Source organism: Phyllobates terribilis, unplaced genomic scaffold, assembly GCF_046119375.1.
Source record: "Phyllobates terribilis strain yellow unplaced genomic scaffold, ASM4611937v1 Scaffold_4__5_contigs__length_816908805, whole genome shotgun sequence".
Taxonomy (NCBI): Eukaryota; Metazoa; Chordata; class Amphibia; order Anura; family Dendrobatidae; genus Phyllobates; species Phyllobates terribilis.
This window is the reverse complement of record NW_027362764.1, coordinates 812,787,185-812,812,635: the sequence shown is the minus strand read 5'-3', so window position 1 is coordinate 812,812,635 and position 25,451 is coordinate 812,787,185. Positions and strand designations below refer to the sequence as shown.

At 53.9% G+C, this 25,451-nt stretch overlaps 1 protein-coding gene across 3 annotated transcripts in view; it reads left to right on the top strand.

Annotated features, from left to right (window-relative positions):
• The window catches only part of WDR97 (WD repeat domain 97), a 578,372-nt gene that overhangs the window by 86,526 nt on the left and 466,395 nt on the right, over positions 1-25,451 (top strand). For all 3 annotated transcript variants that reach the window (XM_073680111.1, XM_073680113.1, XM_073680112.1), the window contains exons 3-4: positions 21,751-22,334; positions 24,258-24,379. In XM_073680111.1, coding sequence (XP_073536212.1) covers positions 21,751-22,334; positions 24,258-24,379 — 706 coding nt within the window. The remainder of the gene's footprint in view (positions 1-21,750; positions 22,335-24,257; positions 24,380-25,451) is intronic.

Here is a 25,451-nt window from a genome sequence, read left to right as displayed (position 1 = left end):
ATATACTCCTGTGCTCTCCCCCCCGTGTATATACTCCTGTGCTCCCCCACCCCCGTATATACTCCTGTGCTCTCCCCACCCCCCTATATACTCCTGTGCTCTCCCCACCCCCGTATATACTCCTGTGCTCTCCCCACCCCCCTATATACTCCTGTGCTCTCCCCACCCCCCTATATACTCCTGTGCTCTCCCCACCCCGTATATACTCCTGTGCTCTCCCCACCCCCCCTATATACTCCTGTGCTTTCCCCACCCCCCTATATACTCCTGTGCTCTCCCCACCCCCCTATATACTCCTGTGCTCTCCTCACCCCCCTATATACTCCTGTGGTCTCCCCCCCGTGTATATACTCCTGTGCTCTCCCCACCCCCGTATATACTCCTGTGCTCTCCCCACCCCCCCTATATACTTCTGTGCTCTACCCACCCCCCTATATACTCCTGTGCTCTCCCCACCCCCTATATACTCCTGTGCTCTCCCCCCCGTGTATATACTCCTGTGCTCTCCCCACCCCCGTATATACTCCTGTGCTCTCCCCACCCCCGTATATACTCCTGTGCTCTCCCCACCCCCGTATATACTCCTGTGCTCTCCCCCCCGTGTATATACTCCTGTCCTCCCCCCCATGTATATACTTCTGTGCTCCCCCCCTGTATATACTCCTGTGCTCCCCCATGTATATACTCCTGTGCTCTCCCCCCCCCGTGTATATACTCCTGTGCTCTCTCCACCCTGTATATACTCCTGTGCTCTCCCCACCCCCGTATATACTCCTGTGCTCTCCCCCCGTATATATACTCCTGTGCTCTCCCCCCTGTGTATATACTCCTGTGCTCTCCCCCCTGTGTATATACTCCTGTGCTCTCCCCCCTGTGTATACTCCTGTGCTCTCCCCACCCCCGTATATACTCCTGTGCTCTCCCCCGTATATATACTCCTGTGCTCTCCCCCCTGTGTATATACTCCTGTGCTCTCCCCCCTGTGTATATACTCCTGTGCTCTCCCCCCTGTATATACTCCTGTGCTCCCCCCCTGTATATACTCCTGTGCTCCCCCCCGTGTATATACTCCTGTGCTCCCCCCCCTGTATATACTCCTGTGCTCTCCCCCCCTGTATATACTCCTGTGCTCTCCCCCCGTGTATATACTCCTGTGCTCTCCCCACCCTGTATATACTCCTGTGCTCTCTCCCCTGTGTATACTCCTGTGCTCTCCCCCGTATATATACTCCTGTGCTCTCCTCCCGTGTATATACTCCTGTGCTCTCCCCACCCTGTATATACTCCTGTGCTCTCCCCACCCCCGTATATACTCCTGTGCTCTCCCCCGTATATACAGGGGGGAGCACAGGAGTATATACACGGGGGAGAGCACAGGAGTATATACACGGGGGGAGAGCACAGGAGTATATACAGGGGGGGGAGCACAGGAGTATATACAGGGGGGAGAGCACAGGAGTATATACACAGGGGGGAGAGCACAGGAGTATATACACAGGGGGGAGAGCACAGGAGAGTACTCCTGTGCTCTCCCCCCTGTGTATATACTCCTGTGCTCTCCCCCCTGTGTATATACTCCTGTGCTCTCCCCCCTGTATATACTCCTGTGCTCCCCCCCTGTATATACTCCTGTGCTCTCCCCCCGTGTATATACTCCTGTGCTCTCCCCCGTGTATATACTCCTGTGCTCCCCCCTGTATATACTCCTGTGCTCTCCCCCCTGTATATACTCCTGTGCTCCCCCCCCGTATATACTCCTGTGCTCCCCCCCGTGTATATACTCCTGTGCTCTCCCCCGTGTATATACTCCTGTGCTCCCCCCTGTATATACTCCTGTGCTCTCCCCCCTGTATATACTCCTGTGCTCCCCCCCCGTATATACTCCTGTGCTCCCCCCCGTGTATATACTCCTGTGCTCTCCCCCACCTGTATATACTCCTGTGCTCTCGCCCCGTGTATATACTCCTGTGCTCTCCCCCGTGTATATACTCCTGTGCTCCCCCCTGTATATACTCCTGTGCTCTCCCCCCTGTATATACTCCTGTGCTCTCCCCCCTGTATATAATCCTGTGCTCTCCCCCCTGTGTATATACTCCTGTGCTCTCCCCCCTGTATATACTCCTGTGCTCTCCCCCCGTATATATACTCCTGTGCTCCCTCCCTGTATATACTCCTGTGCTCCCCCCCTGTGTATATACTCCTGTGCTCCCCCCCTGTGTATATACTCCTGTGCTCTCCCCCCTGTGTATATACTCCTGTACTCTCCCCCCTGTGTATATACTCCTGTGCTCTCCCCCCTGTATATACTCCTGTGCTCCCCCCCCCTGTATATACTCCTGTGCTCTCCCCCCGTGTATATACTCCTGTGCTCTCCCCCCGTGTATATACTCCTGTGCTCTCCCCCCGTGTATATACTCCTGTGCTCTCCCCCCTGTATGTACTCCTGTGCTCTCCCCACCCCCGTATATACTCCTGTGCTCTCCCCCCGTATATATACTCCTGTGCTCTCCCCCCTGTGTATATACTCCTGTGCTCTCCCCCCTGTGTATATACTCCTGTGCTCTCCCCCCTGTATATACTCCTGTGCCCCCCCCCCCTGTATATACTCCTGTGCTCTCCCCCCGTGTATATACTCCTGTGCTCTCCCCCCGTGTATATACTCCTGTGCTCTCCCCACCCTGTATATACTCCTGTGCTCTCCCCCCTGTATATACTCCTGTGCTCTCCCTCCCCTGTATATACTCCTGTGCTCCCCCCCTGTATATTCTCCTGTGCCCCCCCGTGTATATACTCCTGTGCTCCCCCCCGTGTATATACTCCTGTGCTCCCCCCCTGTATATACTCCTGTGCTCTCCCCCCTGTATATACTCCTTTTCTCCCTCCCTGTATATACTCCTGTGCTCCCCCCCGTGTATATACTCCTGTGCTCCCCCCCTGTATATACTCCTGTGCTCTCCCCCCTGTATATACTCCTGTGCTCCCTCCCTGTATATACTCCTGTGCTCTCCCCCGTGTATATACTCCTGTGCTCCCCCCGTGTATATACTCCTGTGCTCCCCCCCTGTATATACTCCTGTGCCCCCCGTGTATATACTCCTGTGCTCCCCCCCTGTATATTCTCCTGTGCTCCCCCCCGTGTATATACTCCTGTTCCCCCCTGTGTATATACTCCTGTGCTCCCCCCCTGTATATACTCCTGTGCTCTCCCCCCCTTGTATATACTGTGCTCTCCCCCCCGTGTACATACTCCTGTGCTCTCCCTCCCTGTATATACTCCTGTGCTCTCCCTCCCCTGTATATACTTCTGTGTGCTCCCCCCCTGTATATACTCCTGTGCTCCCCCCCTGTATATTCTCCTGTGCTCCCCCCCGTGTATATACTCCTGTGCTCCCCCCCTGTATATACTCCTGTGCTCCCCCCCTGTGTATACTCCTGTGCTCCCCTCCTGTATATTCTCCTGTGCTCTCCCCTGTGTATATACTCCTGTGCTCCCCCCCTGTGTATACTCCTGTGCTCCCCCCCTGTATATACTCCCGTGCCCCCCCCTTGTATATACTCCTTTGCTCCCCCCCATGTATATACTCCTGTGCTCTCCCCCGTATATATACTCCTGTACTCTCCCCCCGTGTATATACTCCTGTGCTCTCCCCCGTATATATACTCCTGTACTCTCCCCCCGTGTATATACTCCTGTGCTCCCCCCCTGTTTATACTCCTGTGCCCCCCCTTGTATATACTCCTGTGCTCCCCCCGTGTATATACTCCTGTGCTCTCCCCCATATATATACTCCTGTGCTCCCCCCCATGTATATACTCCTGTGCTCTCCCCCCGTATATATACTCCTGTGTGCTCCCCCCCTGTATATTCTCCTGTGCTCCCCCCCTGTATATTCTCCTGTGCTCCCCCCTGTATATTCTCCTGTGCTCCCCCCCCGTGTATATACTCCTGTGTGCTCCCCCCCGTATATACTCCTGTGCTCCCCCCCGTGTATATACTCCTGTGCTCTCCCCCCTGTATATACTCCTGTGTGCTCCCCCCCTGTATATACTCCTGTGCTCCCCCCCTGTGTATATACTCCTGTGCTCCCCCCCCTGTATATACTCCTGTGCTCCCCCCCTGTATATACTCCTGTGCTCCCCCCCTGTGTATATACTCCTGTGCTCCCCCCCTGTATATACTCCTGTGCTCTCCCCCCGTGTATATACTCCTGTGCTCTCCCCCCGTGTATATACTCCTGTGCTCTCCCCCCTGTGTATATACTCCTGTGCTCCCCCCCTGTGTATATACTCCTGTGCTCCCCCCCTGTATATACTCCTGTGCTCCCCCCCCTGTATATACTCCTGTGCTCCCCCCCTGTGTATATACTCCTGTGTGCTCCCCCCCTGTATATACTCCTGTGCTCTCCCCCCTGTATATACTCCTGTGCTCTCCCCCCTGTGTATATACTCCTGTGCTCCCCCCCCTGTATATACTCCTGTGCTCCCCCCCTGTATATACTCCTGTGCTCCCCCCCTGTGTATATACTCCTGTGCTCCCCCCCTGTATATACTCCTGTGCTCCCCCCCTGTGTATATACTCCTGTGCTCCCCCCCTGTGTATATACTCCTGTGCTCCCCCCCTGTATATACTCCTGTGCTCCCCCCCCTGTATATACTCCTGTGCTCCCCCCCGTGTATATACTCCTGTGCTCCCCCCCTGTATATACTCCTGTGCTCTCCCCCCGTGTATATACTCCTGTGCTCTCCCCCCGTGTGCTCCCCCCTGTATATACTCCTGTGCTCCCCCCCTGTGTATATACTCCTGTGCTCCCCCCCTGTATATACTCCTGTGCTCCCCACCCTGTATATACTCCTGTGCTCTCCCCCCGTGTATATACTCCTGTGCTCCCCCCCTGTATATACTCCTGTGCTCCCCCCCTGTGTATATACTCCTGTGCTCCCCCCCTGTATATACTCCTGTGCTCCCCACCCTGTATATACTCCTGTGCTCTCCCCCCGTGTATATTCTCCTGTGCTCCCCCCCTGTATATTCTCCTGTGCTCCCCCCCGTGTATATACTCCTGTGTGCTCCCCCCCCGTATATACTCCTGTGCTCCCCCCGTGTATATACTCCTGTGCTCTCCCCCCTGTATATACTCCTGTGTGCTCCCCCCCTGTATATACTCCTGTGCTCCCCCCCGTGTATATACTCCTGTGCTCCCCCCCTGTATATACTCCTGTGCTCCCCACCCTGTATATACTCCTGTGCTCTCCCCCCGTGTATATACTCCTGTGCTCTCCCCCCGTGTATATACTCCTGTGCTCTCCCCCCTGTATATACTCCTGTGCTCTCCCCACCCCCGTATATACTCCTGTGCTCTCCCCCCGTATATATACTCCTGTGCTCTCCCCCCTGTGTATATACTCCTGTGCTCTCCCCCCTGTGTATATACTCCTGTGCTCTCCCCCCTGTATATACTCCTGTGCTCCCCCCCTGTATATACTCCTGTGCTCTCCCCCCGTGTATATACTCCTGTGCTCTCCCCACCCTGTATATACTCTTGTGCTCTCTCCCCTGTATATACTCCTGTACTCTCCCCCCTGTATATACTCCTGTGCCCCCCCCCTTGTATATACTGTGCTCTCCCCACCTCCGTATATACTCCTGTGCTCTCCCCCCCGTGTACATACTCCTGTGCTCCCCCCCTGTATATACTCCTGTGCCCCCCGTGTATATACTCCTGTGCTCTCCCTCCCTGTATATACTCCTGTGCTCTCCCTCACCTGTATATACTCCTGTGCTCCCCCCCTGTATATTCTCCTGTGCCCCCCCGTGTATATACTCCTGTGCTCTCCCCCCTGTATATACTCCTGTGCTCCCTCCCTGTATATACTCCTGTGCTCCCCCCCGTGTATATACTCCTGTGCCCCCCTGTGTATATACGCCTGTGCTCTCCCCCCTGTATATACTCCTGTGCTCCCTCCCTGTATATACTCCTGTGCTCCCCCCCGTGTATATACTCCTGTGCTCCCCCCCTGTATATACTCCTGTGCCCCCGTGTATATACTCCTGTGCTCTCCCTCCCTGTATATACTCCTGTGCTCTCCCTCCCCTGTATATACTCCTGTGCTCCCCCCTGTATATTCTCCTGTGCTCCCCCCGTGTATATACTCCTGTGCTCCCCCCCTGTATATACTCCTGTGCTCTCCCCCCTGTATATACTCCTGTGCTCTCCCCCCCTTGTATATACTGTGCTCTCCCCCCCGTGTATATACTCCTGTGCTCCCCCCCCTTGTATATACTGTGCTCTCCCCCCCGTGTATATTCTCCTGTGCTCCTCCCCAGTATATACTCCTGTGCTCCCGCCTGTATATACTCCTGTGCTCTCCCCCCGTGTATATTCTCCTGTGCTCCCCCCCAGTATATACTCCTGTGCTCCCCCCTGTATATACTCCTGTGCTCCCCCCCTGTGTATACTCCTGTGCTCCCCCCCTGTATATTCTCCTGTGCTCCCCCCCGTGTATATACTCCTGTGCTCCCCCCCTGTGTATACTCCTGTGCTCCCCCCCTGTATATACTCCTGTGCCCCCCCCTTGTATATACTCCTTTGCTCCCCCCCATGTATATACTCCTGTGCTCTCCCCCGTATATATACTCCTGTACTCTCCCCCGTGTATATACTCCTGTGCTCTCCCCCATATATATACTCCTGTGCTCCCCCCCATATATATACTCCTGTGCTCCCCCCCATATATATACTCCTGTGCTCTCCCCCCTGTGTATATACTCCTGTGCTCTCCCCCCTGTGTATATACTCCTGTGCTCTCCCCCCTGTATATACTCCTGTGCTCCCCCCCTGTATATACTCCTGTGCTCTCCCCCCGTGTATATACTCCTGTGCTCTCCCCACCCTGTATATACTCCTGTGCTCTCTCCCCTGTATATACTCCTGTACTCTCCCCCCTGTATATACTCCTGTGCCCCCCCCTTGTATATACTGTGCTCTCCCCACCTCCGTATATACTCCTGTGCTCTCCCCCCCGTGTACATACTCCTGTGCTCCCCCCCTGTATATACTCCTGTGCCCCCCGTGTATATACTCCTGTGCTCTCCCTCCCTGTATATACTCCTGTGCTCTCCCTCCCCTGTATATACTCCTGTGCTCCCCCCCTGTATATTCTCCTGTGCCCCCCCGTGTATATACTCCTGTGCTCTCCCCCCTGTATATACTCCTGTGCTCCCTCCCTGTATATACTCCTGTGCTCCCCCCCGTGTATATACTCCTGTGCCCCCCTGTGTATATACGCCTGTGCTCTCCCCCCTGTATATACTCCTGTGGTCCCTCCCTGTATATACTCCTGTGCTCCCCCCCGTGTATATACTCCTGTGCTCCCCCCCTGTATATACTCCTGTGCCCCCCGTGTATATACTCCTGTGCTCTCCCTCCCTGTATATACTCCTGTGCTCTCCCTCCCCTGTATATACTCCTGTGCTCCCCCCCTGTATATTCTCCTGTGCTCCCCCCGTGTATATACTCCTGTGCTCCCCCCCTGTATATACTCCTGTGCTCTCCCCACTGTATATACTCCTGTGCTCTCCCCCCCCTTGTATATACTGTGCTCTCCCCCCCGTGTATATACTCCTGTGCTCCCCCCCCCTTGTATATACTGTGCTCTCCCCCCCGTGTATATTCTCCTGTGCTCCCCCCCAGTATATACTCCTGTGCTCCCCCCTGTATATACTCCTGTGCTCTCCCCCCGTGTATATTCTCCTGTGCTCCCCCCCAGTATATACTCCTGTGCTCCCCCCTGTATATACTCCTGTGCTCCCCCCCTGTGTATACTCCTGTGCTCCCCCCCTGTATATTCTCCTGTGCTCCCCCCCTGTGTATACTCCTGTGCTCCCCCCCTGTGTATACTCCTGTGCCCCCCCTTGTATATACTCCTTTGCTCCCCCCCATGTATATACTCCTGTGCTCTCCCCCGTATATATACTCCTGTACTCTCCCCCGTGTATATACTCCTGTGCTCTCCCCCATATATATACTCTTGTGCTCCCCCCCATATATATACTCTTGTGCTCCCCCCCATATATATACTCCTGTGCTCCCCCCCATGTATATACTCCTGTGCTCTCCCCCCGTGTACATACTCCTGTGCTCCCCTCCCTGTATATACTCCTGTGCTCTCCCTCCCCTGTATATACTCCTGTGCTCCCCCCTGTATATACTCCTGTGCTCCCCCTCTGTATATTCTCCTGTGCTCCCCCCCGTGTATATACTCCTGTGTGCTCCCCCCTCGTATATACTCCTGTGCTCCCCCGGTGTATATACTCCTGTGCTCTCCCCCCTGTATATACTCCTGTGTGCTCCCCCCCTGTATATACTCCTGTGCTCCCCCCCTGTGTATGTACTCCTGTGCTCCCCCCCTGTGTATATACTCCTGTGCTCCCCCCCTGTGTATATACTCCTGTGCTCCCCCCCCTGTATATACTCCTGTGCTCCCCCCCGTGTATATACTCCTGTGCTCCTCCTCCGTGTATATACTCCTGTGCTCTCCCCCCCCCTTGTATATACTGTACTCTCCCCCCCGTGTACATACTCCTGTGCTCTCCCTCCCTGTATATACTCCTGTGCTCTCCCCCTGTATATACTCCTGTGCTCTCCCCCCCGTGTATATACTCCTGTGCTCCCCCCCATGTATATACTCCTGTGCTCTCCCCCTGTGTATATACTCCTGTGCTCCCCCTGTATATACTCCTGTGCTCCCCCCCTGTATATAATCCTGTGTTCCCCCCATGTATATACTTCTGTGCTCCCCTCCCCCCTGTATATACTCCTGTGCTCTCCCCTCCCCAGTATATACTCCCGTGCTCTCCCCCCCGTATATACTCCTGTGCTCTCCCCCCCTGTATATACTCCTGTGCTCTCCCCCCCTGTATATACTCCTGTGCTCTCCCCCCTGTGTATATACTCCTGTGCTCCCCCCCGTGTATATACTCCTGTGCTCTCCCCACCCCCGTATATACTCCTGTCCTCCCCCCCTGTATATACTCCTGTGCTCTCCCCACCCCCGTATGTACTCCTGTGCTCTCCCCACCCCAGTATATACTCCTGTGCTCTCCCCCCTGTATATACTCCTGTGCTCTCCCCCCCTGTATATCCTCCTGTGCTCTCCCCCCCCTGTATATACTCCTGTGCTCTCCCCACCCTCATATATACTCCTGTGCTCTCCCCACCCTGTATATACTCCTGTGCTCTCCCCCCCTGTATATACTCCTGTGCTCTCCCCACCCCAGTATATACTCCTGTGCTCTCCCCCCTTGTATATCCTCCTGTGCTCTCCCCCCCTGTATATCCTCCTGTGCCCCCCCCCTGTATATACTCCTGTGCTCTCCCCACCCTCATATATACTCCTGTGCTCTCCCCACCCTGTATTTACTCCTGTGCTCTCCCCACTCCCGTATGTACTCCTGTGCTCTCCCCCCTGTATATACTCCTGTGCTCCCCCTGTATATACTCCTGTGCTCTCCCCCCCCTGTATATACTCCTGTGCTCTCCCCACCCTGTATATACTCCTGTGCTCTCCCCCCGTGTATATACTCCTGTGCTGCCCCCCCCTGTATATACTCCTGTGCTGCCCCCCCTGTATTTACTCCTGTGCTCCCCCCCGTGTATATACTCCTGTGCTCTCCCCCCCATTATATACTCCTGTGCTCCCCCCACCCTGTATATACTCCTGTGCTCTCCCCACCCTGTATATACTCTTGTGCTCTCCCCCCGTGTATATACTCCTGTGCTCCCCCCCCCCAGTATATACTCCTTTGCTCCCCCCCTGTATTTACTCCTGTGCTCCCCCCCGTGTATATACTCCTGTGCTCTCCCCCCCAGTATATACTCCTGTGCTCCCCCCCAGTATATACTCCTGTGCTCCCCCCCTGTATTTACTCCTGTGCTCCCCCCCGTGTATATACTCCTGTGCTCCCCCCGTGTATATACTCCTGTGCTCTCCCCCCTGTGTATATACTCCTGTTCTCTCCCCACCGCCGTATATACTCCTGTGCTGCCCCCCCTGTATATACTCCTGTGCTGCCCCCCTGTATATACTCCTGTGCTGCCCCCCTGTATATACTCCTGTGCTGCCCCCTCCTTTATATACTCCTGTGCTCCCCCCCGTGTATATACTCCTGTGCTCCCCCCCTGTATATACTCCTGTGCTCTCCCGCCTGTATATACTCCTGTGCTCCCCCCCGTGTATATACTCCTGTGCTCCCCCCTGTATATACTCCTGTGCTCCCCCCTGTATATACTCCTGTGCTGCCCCCCCTGTATATACTCCTGTGCTGCCCCCCTGTATATACTCCTGTGCTGCCCCCCCCTGTATATACTCCTGTGCTCCCCCCCGTGTATATACTCCTGTGCTCCCCCCTGTATATACTCCTGTGCTCCCCCCTGTATATACTCCTGTGCTCCCCCCCTGTATATACTCCTGTGCTCCCCCCCGTGTATATACTCCTGTGCTCCCCCCCGTGTATATACTCCTGTGCTCTCCCCCCCGTGTATATACTCCTGTGCTCCCCCCTGTATATACTCCTGTGCTCCTCCCCCTGTATATTCTCCTGTGCTCCCCCCAGTATATACTCCTGTGCTCCCCCCCTGTATATACTCCTGTGCCCCCACCGTTTATATACTCCTGTGCTCCCCCCCGTGCATATACTCATGTGCTCCCCCCCGTGTATATACTCCTGTGCCCCCCGTGTATATACTCCTGTGTTCTCCCCCGTATATATACTCCTGTACTCTGCCCCCGTGTATATACTCCTGTGCCCAACCGTGTATATACTCCTGTGCTCCCCCCCTGTATATACTCCTGTGCTCCCCCGTGTATATACTCCTGTGCCCCCCGTGTATATACTCCTGTGCTCCCCCCGTGTATATACTCCTGTGCCCCCCGTGTATATACTCCTGTGTTCTCCCCCGTATATATACTCCTGTACTCTCCCCCCTGTGTATATACTCCTGTGCTCTCCCCACCCCCGTATATACTCCTGTACTCTCCCCCCGTATATATACTCCTGTGCTCTCCCCCCCATATATACTCCTGTGCTCCCCCCCTGTATATACTCCTGTGCTGCCCCCCCTGTATTTACTCCTGTGCCCCCCCCGTATATACTCCTGTGCTCTCCCCCCCCTGTATATACTCCTGTGCTCTCCCCCCGTGTATATACTCCTGTGCTGCCCCCCCTGTATATACTCCTGTGCTGCCCCCCCTGTATTTACTCCTGTGCTCCCCCCCGTGTATATACTCCTGTGCTCTCCCTACCCCCGTATATACTCCTGTGCTGCCCCCCCTGTATATACTCCTGTGCTCTCCCCACCCCCGTATATACTCCTGTGCTCTCCCCACCCCCGTATATTCTCCTGTGCTCTCCCCACCCCAGTATATACTCCTGTGCTCTCCCCACCCCAGTATATACTCCTGTGCTCTCCCCATCCCTGTATATACTCCTGTGCTCTCCCCCCTGTGTATATACTCCTGTGCTCTCCCCCCGTGTACATACTCCTGTGCTCTCCCCCCGTGTATATACTCCTGTGCTCTCCTCCCTTATATACTCCTGTGCTCTCCCTCCCTGTATATACTCCTGTGCTCTCCCCCCGTGTATATACTCCTGTGCTCTCCCTCCCTGTATATACTCCTGTGCTCTCCCCCCTGTATATACTCCTGTGCTCTCCCCACCCCCGTATATACTCCTGTGCTCTCCTCACCCCCGTATATACTCCTGTGCTCTCCCCCCCCTGTATATACTCCTGTGCTCTCCTCCACCTGTATATACTCCTGTGCTCTCCCCACTCCCGTATGTACTCCTGTGCTCTCCCCCCTGTATATACTCCTGTGCTCCCCCCCATATATACTCCTGTGCTCCCCCCCAGTATATACTCCTGTGCTGCCCCCCCTGTATTTACTCCTGTGCTCCCCCCGTGTATATACTCCTGTGCTCTCCCCCCCTGTATATACTCCTGTGCTCTCCCCCCTGTATATACTCCTGTGCTCTCCCCCCTGTATATACTCCTGTGCTGCCCCCCCTGTATTTACTCCTGTGCTCCCCCCGTGTATATACTCCTGTGCTCTCCCCCCCTGTATATACTCCTGTGCTGCCCCCTCTGTATTTACTCCTGTGTGCTCCCCCTGTGTATATACTCCTGTGCTCTCCCCCTTGTGTATATACTCCTGTGCTCCCCCCTGTGTATATACTCCTGTGCTCTCCCCCCTGTGTATATACTCCTGTGCTCCCCCCTGTGTATATACTCCTGTGCTCTCCCCCATGTATATACGCCTGTGCTCCCCCCTGTGTATATACTCCTGTGCTCTCCCCATCCTGTATATACTCCTGTGCTCTCCCCACCCCCGTATATACTCCTGTGCTCCCCCCCGTATATACTCCTGTGCTCTCCCCCCGTATATATACTCCTGTGCTCTCACCACTCCCGTATGTACTCCTGTGCTCTCCCCCCTGTATATACTCCTGTGTGCCCCCCCTTGTATATACTCCTGTGTGCCCCCCCTTGTATATACTCCTGTGCCCCCCCCTTGTATATACTCCTGTGCTCTCCCCCCTTGTATATACTCCTTTGCTCTCCCCACCCCCGTATATACTCCAGTGCTCTCCCCCCTGTATATACTCCTTTGCTCCCCCTCCCCCGTATATACTCCTGTGCTCTCCCCCTGTATATACTCCTGTGCCCCCCCTTGTATATACTCCTGTGCTCTCCCCACCCCCATATATACTCCTGTGCTCTCCCCCCTGTATATACTCCTGTGTGCTCCCCCCCTGTATATACTCCTGTGCCCCCCCTTGTATATACTCCTGTGCCCCCCCGTGTATATACTCCTGTGCCCCCCCCGTATATACTCCTGTGCTCCCCCCCGTGTATATACTCCTGTGCCCCCCCTTGTATATACTCCTGTGCCCCCCCGTGTATATACTCCTGTGCCCCCCCCGTATATACTCCTGTGCTCCCCCCGTGTATATACTCCTGTGCCCCCCCCGTATATACTCCTGTGCTCCCCCCGTGTATATACTCCTGTGCTCCCCCCTGTATATACTCCTGTGCTCCCCCCTTGTATATACTCCTGTGCTCCCCCCCGTATATACTCCTGTGCTCTCCCCCCTGTGTATATACTCCTGTGCTCTCCCCCCCGTGTATATACTCCTGTGTGCTCCCCCCTGTATATACTCCTGTGCCCCCCCTTGTATATACTCCTGTGCTCTCCCCACCCTGTATATACTCCTGTGCTCTCCACACCCCCGTATATACTCCTGTGCTCTCCCCCCTGTATATACTCCTGTGCTCTCCCCCCTGTATATACTCCTGTGCTCTCCACACCCCCGTATATACTCCTGTGCTCTCCCCCTTGTATATACTCCTGTGCTCTCCCCCGTGTATATACTCCTGTGCCCCCCCCCGTATATACTCCTGTGCTCTCCCCCTTGTATATACTCCTGTGCTCTCCCCCGTGTATATACTCCTGTGCCCCCCCCGTATATACTCCTGTGCTCTCCCCCCTGTATATACTCCTGTGCCCCCCCGTGTATATACTCCTGTGCTCCCCACCCCCCGTATATACTCCTGTGCTCCCCCCTTGTATATACTCCTGTGCTCTCCCCCCTGTGTATACTCCTGTGCCCCCCCTTGTATATACTCCTGTGCCCTCCCCACCCCCATATATACTCCTGTGCTCTACCCCCCGTATATACTCCTGTGCTCCCCCCTTGTATATACTCCTGTGCTCTCCCCCCTGTATATACTCCTGTGCCCCCCCGTGTATATACTCCTGTGCTCCCCCCTGTATATACTCCTGTGCTCTCCCCCTGTATATACTCCTGTGCCCCCCCGTGTATATACTCCTGTGCTCCCCCCTGTATATGCTCCTGTGCTCCCCACCCCCCGTATATACTCCTGTGCTCCCCCCTGTATATACTCCTGTGCTCTCCCCCCTTGTATATACTCCTGTGCTCTCCCCACCCCCATATATACTCCTGTGCTCTACCCCCTGTATATACTCCTGTGTGCTCCCCCCCTTGTATATACTCCTGTGCCCCCCCTTGTATATACTCCTGTGCTGTCCCCCCCTTGTATATACTCCTGTGCTCTCCCCCCTGTATATACTCCTGTGCTCTCCCCCGTGTATATACTCCTGTGCTCCCCCCTTGTATATACTCCTGTGCTCTCCCCACCCCCGTATATATTCCTTTGCTCTCCCCACCCCCGTATATACTCCTGTGCTCTCCCCCCTGTATATACTCCTGTGCTCCCCCCCTGTGTATACTCCTGTGCTCCCCCCTTGTATATACTCCTGTGCTCCCCCCCTGTGTATATACTCCTGTGCTCTCCCCCCTGTATATACTCCTGTGCTCTCCCCCCGTGTATATACTCCTGTGCTCTCCCCCCGTGTATATACTCCTGTGCTCTACCCCCTGTATATACTCCTGTGCTCTCCCCCCTTGTATATACTCCTGTGCTCTCCCCCGTGTATATACTCCTGTGCTCCCCCTGTATATACTCCTGTGCTCTCCCCCCTGTATATACTCCTGTGCTCCCCCCCCGTATATACTCCTGTGCTCCCCCCCTTGTATATACTTCTGTGCTCTCCCCCCGTGTATATACTCCTGTGCTCCCCCCTGTATATACTCCTGTGCTCTCCCCCCTGTATATACTCCTGTGCTCTCCCCCCTGTATATACTCCTGTGCTCCCCCCCTGTATATACTCCTGTGCTCTCCCCCCTGTACATACTCCTGTGTGCTCCCCCCTGTGTATATACTCCTGTGCTCTCCCCCTTGTATATACTCCTGTGCTCTCCCCCGTGTATATACTCCTGTGCCCCCCCCGTATATACTCCTGTGCTCTCCCCCTTGTATATACTCCTGTGCTCTCCCCCGTGTATATACTCCTGTGCCCCCCCGTATATACTCCTGTGCTCTCCCCCCTGTATATACTCCTGTGCCCCCCCGTGTATATACTCCTGTGCTCCCCACCCCCCGTATATACTCCTGTGCTCCCCCCTTGTATATACTCCTGTGCTCTCCCCCCTGTATATACTCCTGTGCCCCCCCGTGTATATACTCCTGTGCTCCCCCCTGTATATACTCCTGTACTCCCCACCCCCCGTATATACTCCTGTGCTCCCCCCCTGTATATACTCCTGTGCTCTCCCCCCTTGTATATACTCCTGTGCTCTCCCCACCCCCATATATACTCCTGTGCTCTCCCCCCTGTATATACTCCTGTGTGCTCCCCCCCTGTATATACTCCTGTGCCCCCCCTTGTATATACTCCTGTGCTGTCCCCCCCTTGTATATACTCCTGTGCTCTCCCCCCTGTATATACTCCTGTGTGCTCCCCCCTGTATATACTCCTGTGCTCCCCCCTTGTATATACTCCTGTGCTCTCCCCACCCCCGTATATATTCCTTTGCTCTCCCCACCCCCGTATATACTCCTGTGCTCCCCCCCCTGTGTATATACGCCTGTGCTCTCCCCCCTGTATATCCTCCTGTGTGCTCTCCCCCCTGTGTATATACTCCTGTGCTCCCCCCCTGTATATACTCCTGTGCTCTCCCCACCCCCGTATATACTCCTGTGCTCTCCCCCCTGTATATACTCCTGTGCTCTCCCCCCTGTATATACTCCTGTGCTCTCCCCCCTGTGTATATACTCCTGTGCTCCCCCCCCTGTATATACTCCTGTGCCCCCCCGTGTATATACTCCTGTGCCCCCCCCGTATATACTCCTGTGCTCTCCCCCCCTGTATATACTCCTGTGCTCTCCCCCCTGTGTATATACTCCTGTGCTCCCCCCCCTGTATATACTCCTGTGCCCCCCCTGTACATACTCCTGTGCCCCCCCCGTATATACTCCTGTGCTCTCCCCCTGTATATACTCCTGTGCTCTCCCCCCTGTGTATATACTCCTGTGCTCTCCCCCCTGTGTATATACTCCTGTGCTCTCCCCCCCCTGTATTTACTCCTGTGCTCTCCCCCCTGTATATACTCCTGTGCCCCCCCGTGTATATACTCCTGTGCCCCCCCCGTATGTACTCCTGTGCTCTCCCCCCTGTATATACTCCTGTGCTCTTCCCCCTGTGTATATACTCCTGTGCTCTCCCCCCTGTGTATATACTCCTGTGCTCTCCCCCCTGTGTATATACTCCTGTGCCCCCCCCGTATATACTCCTGTGCTCTCCCCCCTGTATATACTCCTGTGCTCTCCCCCCTGTATATACTCCTGTGCTCTCCCCCCTGTGTATATACTCCTGTGCCCCCCCCGTATATACTCCTGTGCTCTCCCCCCTGTATATACTCCTGTTCTCTCCCCCCTGTATATACTCCTGTGCTCTCCCCCCTGTATATACTCCTGTGCTCTCCCCCGTGTTTATACTCCTGTGCTCTCCCCCCTGTATATACTCCTGTGCTCTCCCCCCTGTGTATATACTCCTGTGCTCTCCCCCGTGTATATACTCCTGTGCCCCCCCCGTATATACTCCTGTGCTCTCCCCCCTGTATATACTCCTGTGCTCTTCCCCCTGTATATATACTCCTGTGCTCTCCCCCCTGTATATACTCCTGTGCTCCCCCCCTGTATATACTCCTGTGCTCCCCCCCTGTATATACTCCTGTGCTCCCCCCCCTGTGTATATACTCCTGTGCTCCCCCCCCTGTGTATATACTCCTGTGCTCTCCCCCCCGTATATACTCCTGTGCTCTCCCCCCTGTATATACTCCTGTGCTCTTCCCCCTGTGTATATACTCCTGTGCTCTCCCCCCTGTATATACTCCTGTGCTCTCCCCCCTGTGTATATACTCCTGTGCTCTCCCCCGTGTATATACTCCTGTGCCCCCCCGTATATACTCCTGTGCTCTCCCCCCTGTATATACTCCTGTGCTCCCCCCCCGTATATACTCCTGTGCCCCCCCCCCGTATATACTCCTGTGCTCCCCCCCTGTATATACTCCTGTGCTCCCCCCCGTATATACTCCTGTGCTCCCCCCCCGTGTATATACTCCTGTGCTCTCCCCCCCGTATATACTCCTGTGCTCCCCCCCTGTATATACTCCTGTGCTCTCCCCCCCGTATATACTCCTGTGCTCTCCCCCCTGTATATACTCCTGTGCTCCCCCCCGTATATACTCCTGTACCCCCCCCGTATATACTCCTGTGCTCCCCCCCTGTATATACTCCTGTGCTCCCCCCCCGTATATACTCCTGTGCTCCCCCCCCGTGTATATACTCCTGTGCTCTCCCCCCCGTATTTACTCCTGTGCTCCCCCCCTGTGTATATACTCCTGTGCTCTCCCCCCCGTATATACTCCTGTGCTCTCCCCCCTGTGTATATACTCCTGTGCTCTCCTCCCGTATATACTCCTGTGCTCTCCCCCCTGTATATACTCCTGTGCCCCCCCGTGTATATACTCCTGTGCCCCCCCCCGTATATACTCCTGTGCCCCCCCCCCCCCCGTATATACTCCTGTCAGGTACGACATCGGGGAAATCACACAATATCCCACCTCTGCCGTCACTTTGTCGGGAACGTCAGGGATTCGCGCACACGATCCCGATTGCTCACTACGTAGCTAAGTACCGTACAACTTCTGTAATCCAAAAGGGAGGCAGTGTTTATGAAAAATGTACAAAAGGGTTTACAAAGGGGACAATACAATACAGAGTATACAGTTACACAAAATGGGATTAAAGAAGAACTTACTAGACCGATCGCAGAGACGATTCAGTTTAGCTGGAGGGAAGCACTCCAATGCCCGTTCAGCGAATGTGACCCCTTGCTTATAGAATATATACCTCCCGGCAATTAGTACTGACCCATCCTCGGTTGGGTCTTTTATGTCGAAGGGGGGACCTGCCTACACACCCCCTGTGATGACATCACGTGGGCGGGGCTCCAACCTTCATATTTTTATTAAAATCTCTAACTTCTGGGATAACTTATCGCTGGTTGATCGCAGAAGCTTGCAAGTGACACTATATTCCTTATTATGAATTTACCTTTCCTTAGAGACTACACATGGCATAGCTGCAGTTCGTTATTCTAATACTTTTGCGCCACAGCTCACCGGAGAGGCATATGTAGCGCCCTGAGGGCTCGGCTGCTACAGGGGTATTGCACCTCAGTCCAGAGGTGTGATATTCCACTCCCGGGTAAGGATGGAGTGTGGACCAGGACTTGTTAGGCTGCATGCAGCACACACACCCCATTTCCGGGGGACAGCTCAACGGTGCTCCCACTAGACAGTAATGCAGGCACGACAGCATCTGTCCCTGGCTGGAGTGGGGAGAGGGGAGCACACCCAGTGGTGTAGGAGCAGATAGGGGTGGGTTTCTGGGCATAGGTACGAGCCCATTGGTTGCTAGTCACCTGGGCTCATACACAGAGAGGGAAGTATAAAAGGTGGGCACCATCTTAGAACAGTGTGAGGAGAAGTTGAGAGGAGAGCTGACAGGGAGCAGCAGCTCAGGCTGAGTGCTGCTCCAGAGCCAGGCCTAGAGAAGAGGCCGGAGCCTGAGAGGAGAAGGAGAAGTGGGCCTAGAGAAGAGGCCGAGGAAGGAGAAGTAAGAACAGGAACAGAAAGGAACAGAGAGGAAAGGAAGAAAGGGAACGGAACACCAAGAGAGGCCCAGAGACACGAAGGCAGAAGGAACCCCAAAGGCCCAGGAGATTGCGAGTGACGGGTTGGCAGAACAGGGTACCGGATCCCAAGTTGGTGGAGGCGACTAATCCTCAGCCAAGGACCGGCGGTCGCGATCATATCTTGGTGCGACCTCTCACTACACCTACTAGAAAGGCATACCACATAGGGTCAGGGAGGTGAGCACGAAGCCCTCCCAAAAGAAGGCCCGAGGCAGCTGGACAAAAGTAGTGTCACTGATGGGGCACGGCCAGAGAAAGGAAAAGAAGGGAGTCCTGGGCTACATTCTGGAATTACCTGGGGGTTGACCGAGCCCCCTGCCTGGTGGACGCAGCATGGCTCAGGCGGTCCTACATGTGCACAAGTGACCTGGATGAGAACTGTGAGTAAAGCATTTGAACTGCAATACCTTGTCTCTGTGCTTTCTCACCGCGCCAGCACTACGCGTACTGGGATGCCCGCACCATCACCCCCACCATCCACTACACTGCCCTGGGGCTGCACTCTTCCCGTGGGGAGTCACACTACCTAAGCTGCATATACCATCAGCCCCAGTGGACTGCCTTGCAGCGGCGGTCCGCACTGACCGCAATCCACGGGTGGCGTAGTCGGACATTAAACCACAAAGACCCCATAAATAGACTGCCACTGGTTTGACCACCCTGAGCCACAGACAGGGTCACCGCCACATGGAGACTACAACCCCCAGCATCCTACAAAAGGCCCGGTTCCGGGTTCCCCATGCGGCCCAGGGGGCGAGTCACATACAGTTATGGAAACATAAACTTAGTTGACCCTGCCGCTAAAGATATGTGTCCCATTATTATCGGAATCATAGAACTTCTGATATTCCATATTTCATGCCGGTGCCGAAAAGCCTGGAGTTTGCAGCTGGAAATGTCCTGGCAATTGTGAGTGGTGTTTGAAGCTTAAATGAGCTGCATCCTCCCCACCAGGTGTAAACTTATCACAGGCTTGTGCCACTTGAGTTTGCCACCTCTCCTGTGTGCTGCGATTTTGCATAGAGCCTTGTTTACTTTGACAGATGGTCAATAAGGGAGGGGAGAAGACTGGGGCTTCTTTTGTGCTGCTATTTGCATATGGACAGCTCCATAGATTGTCAGCTCTTCTCCTTTGACAAATGGTATAGAAGAGGGGGAAAGAGGGGTTTGGGGGAATCCTTAATATTTTATATGACAACTCCTATTCTCCCCCTTCCCTGTATATTGTCCTGTGTGATCCCCCCTGTATATACTTCTGTGCTCCTGTCACGCAAGATGAGGGAAAGACTTAAGTGCACAACAATAGGAAGAGGGGGAGGAAGCCCAAACACTAGGGAAAGGGTGAGTGGAGACCCCTAGGCAGATCTGACAATCACCCAGACTCCCCTAACGTACCTAAATAGGTTCCGCACCTATCGCTGAGCAGGAAATCTAATCCCTGATTGCCCTTAGCGATAGGCCCCAGGTAGGGAGGGGACGGGGTGAGCACTAATCAGCCCCCACTGCAACTAAAGACAAACAAGTAAACAGACAAGGGAAACACTTAGCTTGAGAAGACACCAGAGAGGTCACGCCAACTATACTCCAAGGGAAATTTAAGAAGAAACTCTCTGGAGAGACTGAAGGTATTTAAACATCCAGCAAGGGTGTGTCAATTAGCAGCAGAAGGTTGAGGTCACTGCTAGGTCCTAGAAGGAGAAGGATCTCACTACATTACAGAGATTAAAAGATCAAGAAGGTGCCTGCAGAGCCAAGCACAATGACCTTCTACAGCTGGATCTAGAATGATTGTCTGTCACACCTGATACTCACGTGACAGCTCCCCCCCCCTTATATACTCCTGTGCTCCCCCCCCGTGTATATACTCCTCTGCTCTCCCCACCCCCGTATATACTCCTGTGCTCCCCCCCCGTGTATATACTCCTCTGCTCTCCCCACCCCCGTATATACTCCTGTGCTCTCACCACCCCCGTATATACTCCTGTGCTCTCCCCCCGTGTATATACTCCTGTGCTCTCCCCACCCCCTTATATACTCCTGTGCTCTACCCCCCTGTATATATTCCTGTGTGCGCCCCCCATGTATATACTTGTATGCGCCCCCCCAAATATATTCCTGTGTGCGCCTCCCTTGTATATACTCCTGTGTGCTGCCCCCTGTATATACTTTTGTGTGCGCCCCCCCCTTGTATATAATCCTGTGTGTGGCCCCCCCTGTATATACTCCTGTGTGTGGCTCCCCCATCTACATATTCTGTGTTCACCCCCCCGTATATACTCCTGTGTGCGGCTCCCCCTGTATACCTGTATATACTTTTGTGTGCACCCCCCATATATACTCCTGTGTGCTAATCAACATTGTAGCAAACATCAATTGTTCAGTTACCCTGCGTCCCTGTCCTCCAAGGATAGCTGCACAATAAGCTGCAACAAACATCAATTCAAGACCCAACGCTCAGGCTCATATGAACAATGCAAAACCTACAAGAAACAAATTGAACATAAACCCTGCTGTAGCTAAATAAGTAAGAAGCAAAAGTGCATCTAAATAACAGGGTTCTTAGCAACACTGTTTTTGATCAAAAATAGCATAAAAGCCATCCCACCACAACACGGCGACCCTATTCAGAATGGTCCTATTCTGTCTCGAATAGGGTCACCGTGTTGTGGTGGGATGGCTTTTATGCTATTTTTGATCAAAAACAGTGTTGCTAAGAACCTTGTGTTATTTAGATGCACTTTTGCTTCTTACTTATTTAGTTACAGCAGGGTTTATGATCAATTTGTTTCTTGTAGGTTTTGTCTGATTTATGGCCTTTGTGAACATGCGTTTATGTGCTGCCTGTATACCAACTTAAACCAAGCTCAATTTTTGTGTTTTTTTTCATATGGACAATGATCTGTGTCTCCTGACCTACTGAAAATACGTCTAGCCTAATTAAGAATAAATGCTGTGTCGTCAGAGGGGCCTTATATAGAGGGTTGTTGTCCTCCTCCTCACATAGATGTGTGTAGATGATCAGGGTTGTTGTCCTCCTCCTTACGTTGATGATGGTTGTTGTCCTCTCCACAGATGAGACGAGCAGAGCTGCAGCCCTCCATTCTGGTACATGGGTTGCAGTTGCTCCGGCGGGTCGCTGTCCCAGTGCCGCTGCTTTGTGCCGTTCACACCCGTGAACTGAGGAGCCTGGTGTCGCTGGACTGCGCTGGAATGGTGCGTCTGCATTATGAGGACTGGCGACTTCGTGATAGCGTGCAGCTTCAGTGGCCGGTGTCGGGTCTGCTGTATGTGGGTCGGGTCCAGCAGTACGTGGCATGGAACCAGCAGGAGCTGCTGCTGTTGGACGAGTCCTTTCTCCTCCTGTCAAGACATCCAGTGCAGCAGGGGGTGTCCTCGTGTATCTACCACCCCAGCATAAACCTGGTCCTGAGCGCTGGAGCTGGTGGAGTACTCGTGTGGAGTGTCGGCCACAGCAGACGGAGTCTGGTGCTGCACCGACGCCTGGGGATGGCGGAGGAGGACACGGTGGCCGCTCTCACCACAGGCTCCGAGTCTCCACATGTGCACATGTGTTATGCTGCCTGTGGGACGAGTGTATGGGAGTATGACCTGATGGACGGGACCCTGCGGAGAGTGAGGCAACATCTGCATGCCAGGTAATAGGAAGATCCCATCCTAAGCACCCCTAACCTGCCATCAAGAGCCTGGTGCAGGGACATACACGTCCGGACACCACACAAGGGCTGATGGGACGCTGCACAGGCATTCAGATGCTACATGGGGGAAGGGACGCCACATGGGCATCAGACAATACAAAGTGGGATGGGACATCACATGGGGATTGGGGGATCAGACGCTACATGGGGGGATGGGACGCTACACGGGGATCAGACACTACACGGTTGGGATGTCACACTGGGTATGGGGAGAACCCAGTGTATAACAGGAAAAGGGAAGGGTGCCCTACAAGTGGGGAAAGGGGGAGTGGAGACCTCTAAACAGCTCAAGAGACAAACCCTAATTCCCCTGTGGACCCTATAGAGGTTCTGCACCTATTGCCGAGCAGGAAACCTGGCCCTAGCTGACACTAAAGCTAGGCCCTAGGTAGGGAAGAGGAGGGGCGAGCACTAGTCAGCCTCATTGCAAACTAAAGTTCACACAAGGGAAACAAACAAGGTAATTCACTTAGCTTAAAGATGACACCGGGGAAAACAAGGCAACAACCCACGAAGGAACTCCAAGAAAATTCTAGCCGACTACTAGAATTCCAGGCCTGAATAGATTAGAAACTCTATCACCAGCAACTCTAGAGAAACTGAGTGTATTTATGGATACATCAAGGGTGTGGTAATTAGCAGCAGAAGGTGAGGATCACAGCTGGGTCCTGAAGGTATAATCCCCAAGCAAAGTGAGGATCACCGCTGGGTCCTAGAGAGAGAGGAATAATGAAAGGATCAGGAAGATGTTTGCAAGGGCAAACGCAGCGACCTCCTACACCTGGACACCGTATGACTACCTGTCAAACCTGACACACCCTTGACAGGGGACTGGACGTAACATGGGGATTGGGGGATCAGATGCTACACTGGGGAATGGGACACTACACGGGAATCAGGTGCTACACGGGGGATGGGATGCCACATGGGGATCAGACACTACAGGGTAGGGGTGGAACGTGACATGAGGATCAGACACTACACGGTGGGATGGGATGCCACATGGGGATCGGGGGATCAGACACTACACGGTGGGATGGGATGCAACATTGGGATCAGACGCTACATGTGGGGGGGGGACGTGACATGGGGATCAGACACTAAACGGTGGGATGGGACGTCACATGGAATCGAGGGATCAGACACTACACTGGGGGGATGAGACACCACAGGGGATCAGACCACACATGGGGGATCAGATGCCACACGGGGGATTAGACTCCACTCGGATATCGGGGATCAGACACCACACTGGAATCAGATGCCTCACAGGGATCGGGAAATCAGATGCCACTTGGGGATCAGATGCCACACAGGAATCAGACACACACACTGGGATCAGATGCCTCACGGGGATCGGGGAATCGGATGCCACATGGGGAATCAGATGCCACTTGGGCATCAGGGGATCAAGACTCCACACGGAGATCAGGGGATCAATACTCCACACGTGGATCGGGGGATCAATGCTCCACACGGAGATCGGGGGAATCAAGACAACATACAAGCACCGGGGGATCAAGACTCCACACAGAGATCGGGGGTTCAATACTCCACACAGGGATCGGGGGATCAAGATTCCACAGGGAGATCAAGACTCCACAGGGAGATCGGGGGATCAAGACTCCACAGGGAGACCGGGGGATCAAGACTCCACAGGGAGATCAAGACTCCACACGGGGATTGGAGAATCAGACGCCACATGGGGATCAGACACTACCCGGGCATCGAGGGATCAAACACCACACTGGGACCGGGGGGATCTGATGCCGCCTGTGGTACACTGACACTATCACTCTCCTCGCCCTAGACCCCGCTGTGGGTATATAATAACATGCTGTATGTTTCGCTCTGTGTCCGCAGGGTGATCAGCGGTCTCTTATACTCGGCAGAGCTTCACCTTCTAATATCAGGATCAAGAGATGGAAGCATTAAAGTTTGGGACAGCGCGGGGCTGCTCGTGGCCGTGTTTGTGGGACACACGGGTGAGTTGTCAGGTGCTGCCATATGCGGACCTTCATTATCACCTAGTTATTATTGGGTGGGACTCCGTGGCAATACTGGCAGTTCCCCTACAATGCACACTCCTCCACACACTATAAGAATAGTTCACTTTATTAATGTACAATTACAACACAAGTAATAATAAAACCGGCTCACACCTATAAAAATGCCACCGGCGATTGCTACCAGACATGATGTAATGGCCACTGTGCTCCAGGTCATGTCCCCTGAGGAAGCAACGGAGAAACACGGGAGGAGTAAGCACGATGCCGCCCAGACGTATATGGTGGGGGACAAGTTGTAGAGAGGTGTCAGGAGGAGCACTACTTAGCGATACCCCAGAGGATGAAGGCTGCAACAGCTGGTACCTAGCAGGGTCTTCTAGGTGGGTGTCCATCTTACTCGACTCCAAGCTGGGTATCTTCTACTTCTGTAGCATCATAGACTTCTTCGGCGGGGCTGTCTTTTTTTACGTTGTTTTGTTATGGCGGTATCATTAGCCATAAGATGTAAGCAATCCTATCCATCTACCAGACCATCCTTCAAGCAAAGCCGTTCTTAGGTGATTTATTCCTGCCTGTTCCGCTAATTCTTCCGATAAGGATGTCCGCCCTTCCAAGGCTTTAGTTATACTGCCGTCTGGGCAGTTTTATTAGGAATGAAGGTACAGCAATAGCTCCCAAATATTTTACACACACCACCTTTTTCCGCTGGTAACATGTCGAGGGCCATTCAATTTTTGCCAGGTCATCAGAGAAGTTGGACCTAGTTGTTCCGCAATGCCTTTTACTGCATCTCGGCTATAGTTCACAAACCTCTGTTGGTTGTAATATATGTAATTAATCTACATTCTTGTTTATTGTAACCCACCACATCAAAAGGGACTCGGGCCCCGCTGAAATTTGGTTCCTTGCTTTAAATTCATTGGGGACCCCACTTGGTAGTACTATCTTGTCTAGATAGATCCGTGGATCGAAAGTTCCTCCAGGCTGTCCTCTTTTAGCTCTGTGCCACTCCATCCATGGCTTGCTTTCGACCCCCTTAAAGGAGGTC